This window comes from Marmota marmota, unplaced genomic scaffold (genome assembly GCF_001458135.2).
Source record: "Marmota marmota marmota unplaced genomic scaffold, marMar, whole genome shotgun sequence".
Taxonomy (NCBI): Eukaryota; Metazoa; Chordata; class Mammalia; order Rodentia; family Sciuridae; genus Marmota; species Marmota marmota.
The window spans coordinates 66,453,916-66,469,680 of NW_025999842.1; the positions used below are offsets into that span (position 1 = coordinate 66,453,916).

The 15,765-nt window shown below is 39.4% G+C and overlaps 1 protein-coding gene across 16 annotated transcripts in view; it reads right to left on the reverse strand.

Annotated features, from left to right (window-relative positions):
* Positions 1 to 15,765, reverse strand: part of Syne1 (spectrin repeat containing nuclear envelope protein 1) — a 373,023-nt gene that overhangs the window by 124,877 nt on the left and 232,381 nt on the right. For all 16 annotated transcript variants that reach the window (XM_048800010.1, XM_015502320.2, XM_048799993.1 and 13 more), the window contains 5 exons: positions 15,303 to 15,470; positions 14,944 to 15,105; positions 7,512 to 7,706; positions 6,014 to 6,187; positions 2,353 to 2,544 (listed from right to left, as the gene is read on the reverse strand). In XM_048800010.1, the coding sequence (XP_048655967.1) occupies positions 2,353 to 2,544; positions 6,014 to 6,187; positions 7,512 to 7,706; positions 14,944 to 15,105; positions 15,303 to 15,470 (891 nt within the window). The remainder of the gene's footprint in view (positions 1 to 2,352; positions 2,545 to 6,013; positions 6,188 to 7,511; positions 7,707 to 14,943; positions 15,106 to 15,302; positions 15,471 to 15,765) is intronic.

Consider the following 15,765-nt stretch of genomic DNA (forward strand, 5'->3'; position numbering starts at 1 on the left):
CAGCATCTGACAAGTTCTGACACCTGCTCCTCTGTGCCATGATGACTTCTTCACTGGCCCCTCAGTGTCCACCCTGGTCCCCTGTAACAGGTACAAGGTCATCATATCAGTGCTCTGTTCCCAAATACTCAACAACTTCTCACCTTCCCGAGAATCAAAGTCAAAGTGCACAAGATGCTCACAAGGTCCTTCAGTCCCAGCCCTCTTGTTGCCCATTTCTATGGTCTGAAGATGTATGTTTTCCCTAAATTTATACCTTGAAATCTATTTCCCAGGGTGGTGATATTAGGGGGTGGGGACTTTAGAGGTGATTACTAACAAAATGAGCTCTCCTATAAAAGAGAGCCCAGAAAACTAGATATTCCCTGCCACCATGTGAGGAACAGTGAGAAGACACTATCTATGAATCAGAGAAAGAGATCTCTCCCAGGATGTTGAATCTGCTGGCACCTTGACCTCGGGTTCTCAGCTTTCAGAACTGTGAATAATAAATCTCTGTTGTTTGTAAGCCACCAGATAATGGCATTTTTGTTACAGCAGCCTAACAGGCTAAGGCATGGTCTGATCTCATTTTCTACTTCTCTCCTCTTACTTACTCCTTTCCTGCCACACTGACTTTGGACAGACTGGGAACCTTTGTACTTGCTTTCCCTTTGCCTGAAACTCTCTTCCCTCACATCCACATGGTTCATCTTTCAGTGTAAACTTTGCAAAGATTCCTTAGCTACCCTGTTTAAAGCTGCAAATCCTCCCAGCCCTGCCTTTCCCTATCCTCTTGCCTTTTGCTAGGTCACCAGTAATTTTTTATAATCTTCTTATATAATAATTCATTCTAATTTTATTTATTACCTGCTCCCTAAACCTTAATCTCCTGAAGACAGGAACAGATAAACATATAGACATACAGTTTTTCATGCTCCTTCACTTCATCACATGTAATAGTATCTGGCACACAGTAACTTCTCAACAAATATTTGCTTAAGTTTTGCACAGGATGATAACAGTAAGCTATAGGTACTAAGAAGAATGAAAATGCTGCATAATTATAGTATGAAAGGTGCATCGGAGAAACTTAATGAAAGTTTTCTAAGGTATATTGGTCTGGAGGGAGATTAGTATATTAATTTAGAATTTATTAGGTATGCATGGTAAAACAGAGGGGATTAAAAACAAAAAAGATCACTCAGTCACTTAAAAATATGAATGTCAAAAACAAAGAATAATAGAAAGAACAGGATGAAAATAGAAAACAAAGAGTAAAATAATAAAAGCTAAAGAATCAGTAATCATGATAAACTTAATGGATAAAACTTGCCTTTTAATCCATTTTCATTATTAGGGATTTTAATTATTAAGTATTAAAAATCAAGAAAATATGACTAACTGTTCTTTAAAAAAATAACCCTATAACATAAAAATACAGAAAGGTAGAAATCAAAGGTAAGTTAAAAGATACTTCAGGCAAATATTACATAAAAAGCTATAGCAATATGACATGAAAATTACCACTAGAGAAAATTAAGATCCCTACACAATACGAAAAGGTTCACTTCACCTGGAATACATGATGATTCTAACGTGTGGGCAGTTATGGTTTAGATGTGGTGCCCCCAAAAGCTCACATGTAAGGCAATGCAAAGAGATCTGGAGGAGAAATGATTGGGCTTTAACCTAATCAGTGGATTAATCTCTGATGGGATTAATTGAGTGGTGACTGGAGGCAGGTGGGGTGTGGCTAGAGGAAGTGGTTCATTGGGGATGTGGCTATGGGGTATATATTTGTATCTGACAAGTGGAGACTCTGTCTGCTCTCTGATCACCATGTGAGCTGCTTCCTTTGGCCACCCTCTTCCACTATGCTGTTCTGCCTCACCTTGAGCCCCGAGGAATGGGGCAGGCCTCTATGGACTAAGACCTCTGAAGTTGTGAGCCCTCAAATAAACGTTTCCTCCTCTACAGTTGTGTTGGTTGGGTCATTTAGTCACAGCTGCAAAAAAGCTGACTAAAACATAGGCACCAAATAAAAGAGTCTGAGTATATATAAAGAAGTGAAGGTGGGAGAAATAAAAAAGAAATGGAACCACATCGCAGCATATCTACATCCATGACCTGCCTTTAAATTTGGGCATAATTATTTGTACTTTCTTTTCCCACAACTGCAGTTCTTATGTTGATGGCATCAAGTAATTCTAACAACACCTATTTTAAAATCTGTGCTGAAGTCAGTGTAAATCACATAGCATGCTGACGGGTCAGTGTGGTAGGTGTGCATCCTACCCCACCTCCCTCTCTCTACCACACACCTGAAGAGACCCTCCAGCAAGCCTCTGCTGTGGGCCCTGCTGCCCTCACCTGGATGTTGAGCTGCTTGTCGTGCAGGGCTCTCTGCAGCTCCAGGAGGCTCCCCTTGAGGGTCCTCAGCTTCACCGCCAGCTGCTCAGCCTCATCCTTGGTGTGAGCCTTGCCCTCCAGCAGCAGGTTTTCATTGTGGACGGACAGCTCCGATAAGGCCACCACCTTCTGCTCTATTTCCACCAGCATATTCTGGAACAAGAGAAATAAGGATGACATTCGCACATCCTGCCAGCTTCTGCAAAGACTGTTTCCCAAGGCAAAACACAACTGTCTTTAACACAACGACCAGGCATCCATGACGTTTCTGTCCTTTTCCCACAACCTTGAAGAATGGTTTATAGATTTTTTAAAATTGCCTAAGCTTTTGTAATTTTTCTCTTTTTGAGGATTAGATATTATACCAAAAAAAAAGTACAAGGAAAAACCACATGGGAAGTACATTTTATATCTACCAACACACTGCCTCAGTGTTACCACATTTTTATTATTTTATTATTTTAGTGATAGATTGTGACACTAATGATTGATAATATAAACAAATCACATGATGCACATTTTCCTTGCCAACTTTAAAAAAGGAACTTCTGCTTCTCTGGGTTGATTCTTCTCAGGTTGCTGCTCTAATTTCTTGTTTTAGCTTCATGGATTTTTTTCTTTTCTTTTTTTTTTTTTTTTGGTACCGAGGATTGAACCAGGGGCACTTAACAACTGAGCCACATCCCCAGCCCTTTTTTATATTTTATTTAGAGACAGGGTCTCACTGCTTAGGGTCTTGCTAAGTTGCTGAGGCTGGCTTTGAACTCACTATCCTCCTGTCTCAGCCTCCCAAGCCACTTTGATTACAGGCATGCACCACCACACTGATGCATCATGGATTTTAACCTTATATTTCTAAAAATGTTTCCTTGTTTCTGTGAAAACCCTAGTGCTATAGGGTTTTCCTTTAAAATGTGAAATTAAATCCAGGGAAAAAGGCAAATAATCTCCTTTTTCAAGGTAGAAGCTCGATAGTAAGAAAAACAGCATGGTATTAACACCAAAACAGACATGAAGACCAATGGAACAGAATAGAAGACAGAGAGACAAACCCACATGAATGGAGTTACCTTATACTAGACAAAGTGGCATAAACATACATTGGAGAAAAGACAGCTTCTTCAAATGGTGCTGGGAAAATTGGAAATCCATATGTAGTAGAATAGAAAATTAACCCCTATCTCTCACGCTGCACAAAACTCAACTCACAGTGGATTAAGGACCTAGATATCAGACCAGGGACCCTACACCTACTAGAAGAAAATGTAGGCCCAACACTCCATCATGTCAGCTTAGGAGCTGACTTCTCAACAAGACTCCTAAAGCACAAGAAGTAAGATCAAGAATTGATAAGTGGAAAGGTATCAAACTAAAAAGCTTCTTTACAGCAAAGGAAACAATCAAGAGTGTGAAAAGAGAGCCCACGGAATGGGAGAAAGTCTTTGCCACCTACACCTGAGATAGATCATTTATCTCCAGGATAGACAAAGAACTCAAAAAAACTTAACACCAAAAAGTCCAAATAACCCAGTCAACAAATGGGCAAAGGAACTGAACAGGCACTTCACAGAAAAGAAATACAAATATATTGTTGAACACAGGACAATTACCTCAGATTTGTTCTATTCTCTTTCCTATTCCTATCCCCTCAACCTTCCTTCTTTACCCTTTGCCTATGGCAAACAAATATATGAAAAAAATGTTCAACATCTCTAGCAATTTGAGAAATACAAATTAAAACTACACCAAGATTCCATCTTACTCCAGTTTGAATGGCAACAATCCAGAATACAAGCAACAATAAATGTTGGTGAGGATGTCGGGAAAAGATATACTCATACATTGCTGATGGGTCTGTAAGTTGGTGCAACCACTCTGGAAACTCTGGAAAGCAGTATAAAGATTCCTCAGAAAACTTGGAATGGAACCACCATTTGACCCACTCCTCAATATATATCCAAAGAAGTTAAAATAAGCATACTATAGCAACGCAGCCACATCAATGTTTATAATAGCTCAATCACAACAGCTAAGTTATGGAACCAATCTAAGTGCCCTTCAACAGACAAATGGATAAAAAAATGTGGTATATATACAACAGAATATTACTCAGCTATAAAAACATGACTTTATGACTTTTTCCAGTAATTGGGTGGGTCTGGAGACTATCATGCTAAGTGAAATAAGCCAATATTGAAAACCTTAAGTCTAGTGTTCTCTTTGATATGTGGATGCTAAAATACAACAAGTTGGGGGGAGACAGAAGGACATTGGATTAGACAAAAGGGAATGAAGGAAGGGAGAAAGGATAGGAACAGAAAGACAGTAGAATGAATCAGACATAATTTTCTTAAGTTTATATATAAATACACTACCAGTGAAAGTCCACATCATGGACAACCACAAGAATGGGAAGTAATATTTCATGCATGTATAATATGTAAAAATACACTCTACTGTCATGTATATCTAAAAGAAACACACACACACACAATAGTTACCCCCCTAGAAAAATTATGGTATAAAGGTGTATTAAGAATTGTAATGCAAAAATAAATAAATAAATAAAATCAAAAAAGAAAAAAAATAATGAACTTAAAACAAAACAAAAATAATAATAATAAAGACAGAGCCAGTTGTGGTGGTACATTCCTGTATTCCCTGTGACTCAGGAGGCTGAAGCAGGAGGAAAGCATGTTGGAATTCAGCCTCATCAATTTAGTGAAATACTGTCTCAAAATAAAAAATAAAGAGGACTGGAGATGTAGCTTAGTGTTAATGCAACCCTAGGTTCAATCCACCCCTATCAAAAATAAAAATAAAAATAATAAAGGCAGAGTTAAATAATTAAAGACATTTGCATATTTTCTCTTATTTCAAATGGGAGAACTATGAAATTGTGCATAGTGAAATTTAATCCTGCATGCTATGTTGGGCTTTCTGGACACTTCCTTGTTATTTCAATGAAAGCATACTTCACCCATATGTGAAGTCTAATATACTGACAATCATTGAAGTTGGATGATGAATGCATGAGAGTTCATTATCTATTCTATAGTTATTTGTGTGTTTGGAAATTCCACAATAAAAAGGAAAGAGAAAAATATTAGAATAAAAATCTTAATTCAATTACCCCTCACATTAATTTCTAGAGACTCAACATGGAAGGAAGAAAATGTACAAATTTTAGAAGACAACCTTCTCATGTTTGGTTTCCTTGTCTGCCTAAAACTGATGGTTGGAAACATTTTCCAAATAACAAATCAGGATTAGAACCTACAACAGGTTCCTAGAGATGCTTCTTGTGTTTATTCACAGTCTGACTCCATGATACCAATTGTTCTCATTAGGTTTGCTTTTCTTTTTACCACAAGCATTCGTATATCTATAGTCTTTAAAAGTGTCCTTTTGGAAACAAACTAAAGATCTTCTAAAGTAGATCCTTTCAATAAATCTTTTTGAAAAACTAAGTCCAAGTTTGGGTTTCATTAAGTTCTAATGAATTTGTGTGCGTACTTAGGGAGCACATTTTATATCCACACCAAGACTTTTTACCAGTAGGCCTCTAGTTCAAAACTGTGCTTTGTGGTGTTGGCACAGTCCTTTGAGACCACTTTTGTACCTGGCAGTCCACCAGCTGGGCCTCCATGTCCATGGGCTCTTTAGGCGAACCCAGTGCAACATCCAGGGTGGCTTTAGTATTCAGGAGCCAGTGGTCCAACTCGTCTGCTTCGTAGCGATACCTCTGCAGGGCCTGCTCCTGCCTCTGTTCCTCTAGCTGATCATTTAACTTCTCCTAATGGAATAAGCAGAATGTAACTCGGATCACTGGAAGGTGAACTTTTTAAGATTCAGCACAAGAGAGTTCTCAGCTCTGGCCGCACACCTGGAAAACTTAAAAAACAGTTTTTTAAGTTGCTTGCATCACATCCCAAAACAAAAATTCAGAATTTCTGGAGGTGTCTCAGATAATTTTATTTTTTAAGATTACCCAATGATGCTAATGTGCACTGAGAGCTGTTCGAGGCTCAAATCAAATCATAAGGGTCCAGATCTGTCCTATAGGACCAGACAATAACTTGAATGATGCTGCTGATTATATCAGTTCAGTTGCTAAGGCTGTCCTCAAACTTGCAACCCTCCTGCCTCAGCCTACCAAGTCACTGGGATTAAAGGTGCCCAGCTAAATATCTTATTTTTAAAACTATCTTATTAATAATTCATTATTATTATTTTAAATAATAATTTTATACAATTGTTTAACATGGAGATTAGTAAGTAGGGCACACACATTAATTTTTGAATAGCTCTTAAATTAGAAATACTTGAAGAGATAATTTAACTAATCTTACATAAGTAAGTTTAGAAAGAGCTTACACAATAGGGTCACGGTAAATTGAATTATGGTATAATTAGCTGCTAAATAAAATGATTTTCTATTTATATAATAAGAAATGTTTGAGAAAGAATTATGTGCCAGAGAAGTTGATGGACCCTGGAGGTACAATGAGCCACACATTATAGGAGTCTCTGTGAAGCCTGTGGTCTAACCAAATCTTAGGAGCAACAATACGAAAATGCAAACATCATATATACTCTTTAAAGCCAAGAGTTACAAGAGAATAAATAAAAAGAAAATTTGCTGATTTTAGCATATATATAGTATTAACACCGAAATCTATGTATTGAATAATATTTAAATTAAATAACGTGAAAACCAGAATTGCAAGAGCATTTTCATGAATTATTGTGTTTGAATTGTTAGCAGAGACTAAGAAGAATTAGTCTTTATAGTACTAATAATATTCGTCAAGCGCCCCTATTTAAACATAGCAAACCCTCACACAGACCTACAATGGCCCTCCGCAAGGCTCAAGTCTCCTGAGTGCTTGGTGCAGTCTTCACAAGGTCTTTGCCTGCAATGAGTCAGAGGGGCTGAAAGGACTCATTCATGGCTGCATCCTGACTCGCACTCCATGCACGGGATTCTTCACAAGCACCATGCACCTTCTCAGGAGTGGGGGACAGTGGATCCTTGAGCACCACAAGAACTCGCACACCTGTTAGCAGGACCTGCAGAGTCAACTCAGAAGCATGAGGCAAGGTCTGCCTCGCCTTACCTCCAGGAGCTGCCGCTTCCCAGCCGCTTTCATCCTGATGGTGGACATTCTCTCGGCCAGGACGGTGAGCGTGGACTGCAAGGCCAGCTGCTCTGCGGGGTCACACTCCCGAGACTCAGACACCAGCTCGTCCGCCAGAGCTGACTGCAGCGCATTAATTTCATCCTGGAGCATGAGGATCTCGTCCATCAGGGCCTGCAGGAAAAGCAGTCATGCTCAGGCACGCATTTTCAGCCCGGAGGGGCAGCGACACTGGCAGAGGCTCACATCCACTGACACTAGTGAGAGACGGTCCATGTGGACGTCATATGACCAGCAAATTGGGGGACTACTCACCTGAGTGTCAAAATGAAATACTGACTGAATGCTAGGATGTTTCTGATTTTAATACTGTGTAGGCCACTACCTAAAGTGACTTTGAACCAGTTAATTAAACTTTCTGACTTTCAAAAGGCTCATCTGTAATGGAGTTGGGGGGGCCACAGGAATGGGGGCAATAGGCAAGGCTCAATTGTGTCAAGTGTCTGAGTCAATGCTGAAATTAAAATCCATCATAAAGGACAGGAGAAGTGGGTAACCTGTTTCTGTGTTGTGACACAGTCCTGGGTTTTCTCCTCTACTCAACTCTAAAAGGTCAAGTTTCTTTGGGGCTCATTTCCCGCCCTGTCCTCTCTTCACAGTCTCCCCCAGGCTACCTCTTTAATGGGGGTTCATACCCAAAGTTTCAAATGCTAATGCTGCACACCTCTGAAGGCACATCCCTAACCCAGACATGTGTCCTAAGCTTCAGACTTATGTGTTCTACTTACATAGTTCATGGGCATTTCCATCACATTAGGTGTTGTTAAGTAAAAATTGTGCTCCTGAACTGGCCTAAAAGAGACTAAAAATTGAAATGGAGTCACTCATGCTAAAGTTCCAGGACATCCAACCTAATCTAAGGCATATATCTCACCTTCCAAGAAACCAGGAGAAATAAGAAATTAACAGAATTTCTCAAGTAGCCTAGTCTCAATCAACATAAGGAAGTTGTATCTGTTTTAATTCTTATACAAAAGAAGGGACCTAAGTAACCTGAAGTTCACTGATCAGTTGTTTTCCTATTCTGCCTCCTTGTCCTTGTCTTACAGGGAAACTGAATTTGAAATGACAATCCCAGCTACTCAGGAAGCTGACTGAGGCAGGAGGATTTCAAGCTTGAAGCCAGCCTGAGCAATTTAGGGAAACCTTGTTTAAAAAATAAATAAATAAAAGTACTTGGGGGTATAGCTCAGTGGTAGCGGAAAACTGGGTTCAAGCCCCAGCATTGCAAAAATAATAATAAATAAATAACCAACCCACCAATCAGTTTTTATTCTTCCTTTTCTTTTGGACATTCTTGGTCTATAAAACCAATCTCTTCTACTCAACCCCTCTGAACATTACTGAGTTTTATAGAATGAAGTGTTGCTGGATTCTAGAATCCAAAATAAAACCAACTAAGTTTTTAAAACTAGATTGTTGTGATTTTGTCCTTTGACAATATAAAGCCTGGTTTCTCCCTGACTTTCCCCCTCACTGCTCAAGCTGTAGACTTGGGAATAACACCATCGTCTCCTTCATTCACATATCTAATCTACCACCAAATCCAAAATACATCCTGCACATCTACATTATCTCCATTCTATCTTCCCACCTCCAAAGTCAAAGTCAACTTCCTCTGTTGTATAAATGGCTATAATGATTCCCCATGGGTCTGCCTGCTTTCACTCTTGTCTTTCAGGCCTCTCTTTACAAAGCAATTACAATGGCCTTTAAAAAATATCCCTTAAATCCTCTCATTCCCCTACTTCAAAATATGTAATGACTTCCTGTCAGTAAAATAAAATATGAACTCCTTATCACTTGCATGGCCTCAGGCTTCCTGTTTCTTGTACCACCACCCACCCCCTTCCTGCTCTCTGAATTCCTGCTTTCTTCATTGTCTCCAGGGCCCCCAGCTCTTTCTGGCCTCACAGCCTTTGCACATGCTGTTCCCTCAAGCTGGAACTCTCTTCCCACTGTGTGTGTGTGTGTGATAGCTCTGCTCACTCTTCAGTCTTAGGTTAATGTCACCCCTTAGATGCCTTTCCTGACACCCCATCTAAAGGAACTCTACCATTCTGCCAATAGCACTGTTTTCCCATTTAACATCTACCACAATTATACATGGTTTTCATTTCTCATTTTTCATATTTTATGACTTGCTCTTCACCTGAAACCTTTGCAAGAAATTCTTATTTGGAATTTGAATGGCATGCTAGAAATAAAGGCACCATAACAGGAGAGGTGACTGGGGCCAAGTCAAGTAATGTAAGTTTTATATTAGTTAACGTTTGACAGTTTCCATATCTCCCATGGACTGCAAGTTTTGCTGTAGACAAGCGCCTCCTCCAAGTAAACTCTCAAAAATATTTTAAAAAACCCCCTTCTCTTTCTCTAATATTATGTTCTGTCCAATTGATTTCTAAGAGGCTATCACACTGACAATATTACCTACATTCAGCGAAGTGTGTGGCTCTGTGAATTTTCACAAAATGCACACACACATGTTGCCACCCAGATGGTGAAATAGAGCATCCAGGACTCAACATGCCCTGCCCCTTTGATGTCCTCCCTGTGGCTCCTCCCCTCCTCCCCCACCAACTGGTTGACCTGTAAATATGGTCGATGACCTTGGCCTGCACTTCAGCTTAATGGAAGTGGAATCATAAAGGAATCATTGCTTCACATCTGGCTTGGTTCACTCCTACCACGAAGGCCAGGCTTGATGGTGCTGCACACAGAGCTGCTTACTTTCACCTGTATCATTCTGTACTATCAATTGGCTTGTGAATCTTTTTAATTTAAACCTTTCTAGTGGGTTCACAGTGGAACCTCATGCTAGTTTTAATCTGCATTTCCCTGCTGCCTGACACCAACCACTTTTTCAGACACTTGTTGGCCATCTCTTCTTACTGCTGGCTAAAACTCTAGTGCATTCTCCATTAATTATTAATATTATTGATCTGTAAGCGCTGTTTATAGATCTGGAAGAATTCTGTGTGTCTGTGTTTCTTTCGTTTCTGTGTATTGCAAATGTCTGTTCTCACTCTGGAAATATCTGCTCCTATTTTTTTTTTTCTGCTTTGGGAAAAAATCCTTTAATGGTGTCTTTTGATAAACAAATTCTTAATTTTGTTACAGATTGATGTTTTCCTTAATAGGGTTGTCAGTGTCCTACTTTAAAAATACTTTGCCTACCACAATGTCATGAATATATTATTATGTTATCTTCTAAAGAGGTACTGGACTCGGGGGTGTGGCTCAGTGACACTGGGCATGCTTAGAATTCCTGAGGCTCCCTGGGTTCAACCCACAGCACAGGGGGAAAAAGGAAGGAAGGCTGGAAGGAAAGAATGGAGAGAGGGTGGGAGGGAGGGTAAAAGGAAGGAAGGGGGAAAGGAAGGAAAGAAAGGAGAAAGGGAGGGAGGGAAGGAGGGTGAAAAGAAGGAAGTAGGAAAGAAGGGAGAGAGGGTGAAAGGAAGGAAGGAGGACCACAAAATGAATGCTACCCCAAACATGGTTCTTATGGAATGGAATCAGTCTTCAAAAAGTTTGGCACAGGATTTTTATGAGATAAAGATAGAGAACAGGTGTTAAGAAATTTTATAGCAATTTGACATTGTCATAACATCAAACAGGCTTTCATTTAATCTTACAAAGTGTTAGTCTTTGATGGATTAGAAATTAAGAAAAGATATTCACCGTAGACAGTTTGCAAGCACTATTTTAACCCCCCCCCCTTTTTTTTTCTTTTTTTGGTCCTGACACTATGTCGAGATATATAATTCATCTAAACTTATTTTTTGTGTCCATTGTAGGTAGGAATCAAAATTACTCTTTTCCTTCACCTATTGTTTTATAGTGCCATCTTTGCCATAAGCCAAGTATCTATGTAGATGTGAGTCTATTTCTGGCCTCTAATTCTGTGCCATTGACAGATGCCATACTATCTCAGTTCTTAGAGCTTTATAAGTCTTACAATCTGGTAGGATGTGTCTTTCAACTCTATTCATCTTCCTCAAGGTTGTCTTGGCTGCTCTTGACATTTTGCATTTGATATTTTTGCAATATATATTAGAGTTCGCTTATTTATCTCCATCAAAAAAACTTGCTGAGATTTTTAAACAAGATTGCATCGAATTAATATATGGTCCCTTTTGTTATGATTCAAAGTACTTTTTGTCTTAGTAACTTATTTTCTGTTGTTATGTGATCACTTGCTTTACCTGATTTTATTTGGTCTGATTTTATAGGCTCCTCCATAATTAGACTGACCTCGTTATGTCTCTTTGCTTTGCACTGATCCTTCACAGAAGCAAGAAGAGCCTGCTCATGGTTTCACACCATGCTCACTCTCTTTCCACACACATTTACATTTATAGTGCCTCCTACCCACTCCTCTTGTCATTCCAGCTTTTAAAACTCTATCTCCCCAAAGTTCTTGCTAAATCTCATTTAATCTACTTCCACTGCTCTAGCCCACAGTTACATTTAACTTTCTGTGCAATGTGTTGGTAATTCCCACCACCACTATAGCAGATTTTTTAATCATACATTAATGAAAAGTGTGTCTTTCTGATATGTGCATCATAGGTGCTCAACACCTCTAGTTGAACTTAATTTATTCTGATTCATGATAGAAAAAAATTGATATCTGAATCATGAAGCAATCAAAAAATCAATACGTGTCCTCATTTAATCTCCGTGGATCTGAACAACCAGGTGTGCTGCTAAATTGCTGGCTTCATTTCTAACTCAAACTATTCTAAAATTTCTCTCTGAATTAAGCAACAAAAGGATTAAGTGCTGTAAAAACCGCTGTTTTTCATCCTGTTAGATTCAGGCTTCTGTTCATACTTTAGAGACAGCAGCAGTTAAGCTTAATGGGTAGGGTATTCTTTTGGAGTGAGGAAAATGCTTTGGAACGTTTTATAGAGATTAAATGGAGGTGGTGACTGTTCAAATTAAGAATAGCCTATTTTCCACTGAGCCCAGCATGGTGGTGCCCACCTGCAATCCCAGTGATCTGGGATGCTGAGGCAGGAAGAACACAAGTTCCAGGTCAGCCTGGGTTCCTCCACCTAGATTACTTAGAGAAGTATTTGGAGGGAATATGTGGGAATTGAGTTAACTATAAAGAAACTACACTTCTAAGAAGAAAGGAATAACAATGAGAGTATTTATATAAATTTTTAAAAATATAAAAAGCATACTGGACTTTTTCAAAATTGTAAAAACAGCAATTTTATAATAGTGCTTGGCATTTTTAAAGGATGATTCCAGAAGCCAAGAACACATTTAGATTTTGTAATACCATTAGCTTTTCTCGTGGGCAGCTCTGTCCCAGAATCTGTTGAACTTAGGCACAGACAGTAAAAAGTAGCAAAAATTGCTCAGATGGAAAATGTTAGATTTCTGGTGATATATGAAATGATATTGAATGTTCTTTACATTTTCTCTTTCTCCCATTAGAGCCACGAATATCATTACTGAGTCCCGATGTCCGGTAATTATCATCAAATCAGTTACATTTTCTCACAGCTATTATGGTTAGCACTGCAGTTCTTAATTCATAAAGGGACCAAAAAATCAACGGAGTTGTGATTGGCCTTAATTAGAAGAAGAGTCAGTTTCACTTTCAATGTATAATGCTTAATACTAGTGTGCAGTTTCGAGTGTTTTAAACTAAATCCTTTGAACGAAAGAATAATTTTGCTTTATAGTCCATTTATGTGTTATTTCATACTAAAGCCTGATGAATGGTGTGGAAGCTAACTCACATTTTCAATTAAGAACTGAAAGTCATGGCTAGTCACCAGAATCCTGTTTCCCTGCCATTCCTAACTCCTGTGAAAGCCAGTGAAGGGTTTTGGGAACTGTGGCCTTAGAGGGCAATGGACCTTGAATGAAGGTGGATGTGACCTGAAGGTAGAGAGAAGGAGTAAATATTTAAACCTTCCTATATTTCATCAGCTTCAAGAATTTGAGTGTCTGACTGTTAACTTCTCTCTGGTGTAGCCCTTAGAAAATGCATGCTATGTTCCTTTTGGATGCTAAAACAAAGTGACCATATGTAGGACAGCCCAAGTTGGCCAGCAGCGCTTTCATCAAATGGGGAGGTGGTGAGGCAGTCCCTTCCACAGATGACATGAAGACAAGGTCCAGGGGACAACAGGACAAACAGAACTAAGGGACTGGGAACAGCAAGGAGTGCCAGGAGCTCCCTGGGGGCAATAGGACACCCCTTCAGATGAGAATGAGGCGGCTGTTGGCCATGAGAAGACCAGAGCATCAGTTAAAGAGGACTGCACAACCCTGAGGCCCTTCTGGAAGGTAAAGGGCTTTGGAGAGCAGTCGAATAGCCACCTGGTCTAGAATAATTACACACTTTCACGGAACACTTCCTAAATCTGGAGGATTATGGTGACTTCAGCATGGCAGAAAGACCTTCTGAAGGAGTTTATCAAAATAAGTTCTGAAATGGGTGCTATGCACTTGATCTCTATCTTGAGAAGTTACCAGGGTGTTAAAAATTTGAAACCACTATTTCTCAATATGCTGTCTTTAGATGAAATGTTCTCATTTTTCTGTTATACTGTAAGGCCCTCCCTGTATTGCAAAAGAATGCAACATAGTCTAAGGTTATCCTTGCTTCTAAAACCATAAAGATGTAGAGCAGATAAAGCTAATAAGCACATCATGCTTTTATAGCTCTTCATTAATGTCTAAAAATATCTTACTTTTCCTCAGGCCCCAGTTATAGCACACAAATATGATTGTGTCTTAATAGCACACCTGATAGTATTGCTAAAGTACCAACTAGACTTTAAAATATGCACAGTTCTTATCAGGAATTTTAAGTTGATGAATTTTTAACATCGTTTTCTAAATTAGGTTAATGCAATCCGCTGTTTCTCATCTAAAACTGAAGCTTTGCTAGTTTGTATAATCTTTTAAAAATGATTGAAGTCAGAACATTGACAAGATAAGAACCTGGAACACCTAGCCTCCCTTCTTTGCCCACTGAAGTCTGAGACTTAAGGTTCTTAGACAATAATGGGGCAGTGATGGGAGCATACTGGCTAGTACCTAGAGAAGGCAGATCTGGGATGCGTTATTCTACAACAAAATCAAAACAGTTTGGCAACTGCAAGGAAATGCACTTTGTATAATAAACGTGCAAAAGCCATATTAATGCACACAACTTTTTACAATCAGAGTGGAGGTCTGGTTTCCTTCTTTTTCCTCAGTAGAGCTCCCCTGAAGCAGTGACGGAATGGACAGTCTGCTCTCTGGAACACAGGCCCAACCAACAGGCCTGTAGCACCTATTTAATCATGCAGGAAGCTGGAGTCATCACTATTTTTACCTGATGTTCGGCCATCTGGCTTTCTGGGCTCTTGCTGGGCTTGAGACTCTCGCCAAGCTTCATCTCGATGGCCTCCATTTTGGTTGAGATGGACTGGAGGGAGTCCTGGTACTTTTGCTGCCGTTCCAAAGCTTCGTAGAGGGTGCGCTGCTTTTCACTGATCTAAACAAGAAAAGGGATCTTACTAGCAGTTTCTTACCTCTTATCTCCCAGGTTACGACATTTCTTTCCTCCCCGCTTTACCCAAGGGTATTCAGCCATGTAGTGGATGTGTAACACTCTGTAAGCATTTCATAAGACAATACCTAAGGTAATGGGTGTCTGGTGACTTTAACCAATCCCACATTTCAAGGGCTTACCACGTTTTTTAAGGTTTCCCAAGAACGCTGCAAATCACCCAGTTTGGCAGTAGCAGAGGGCTCCAGTCCTGGTTCATAGAACTCCTGGGAGGCCGCTGTGCTGGGGTGAATCCTTGCAGCATCTGTTTGTAGCCGCTCAGCCGACAAGGCTTGGTAATAAGCAATGTCCTGCGAGGGAGGGCACAGTGGAGGATTCAAAAGGAAAGACAGAGTCTAGAACAACCTGTTTTGGGTACTGTCATGTGAGTAAAGGTCTAGGATTTGCATCTCTCTATGAATCAGTAAATTCTTGTTAACAAGAAGAATTTACACATACAGAAGAATGCTGAACTAGTTATAACATTTTGGTTTATTTAAAAAGAAATAAATAACTTTACCAATATTTCAAGTAACCAAAACTAATTTTATATTTGGTAAAATCGGCATACAAAGAACTTGGCTGATTGACTAGTATGGCAAAATG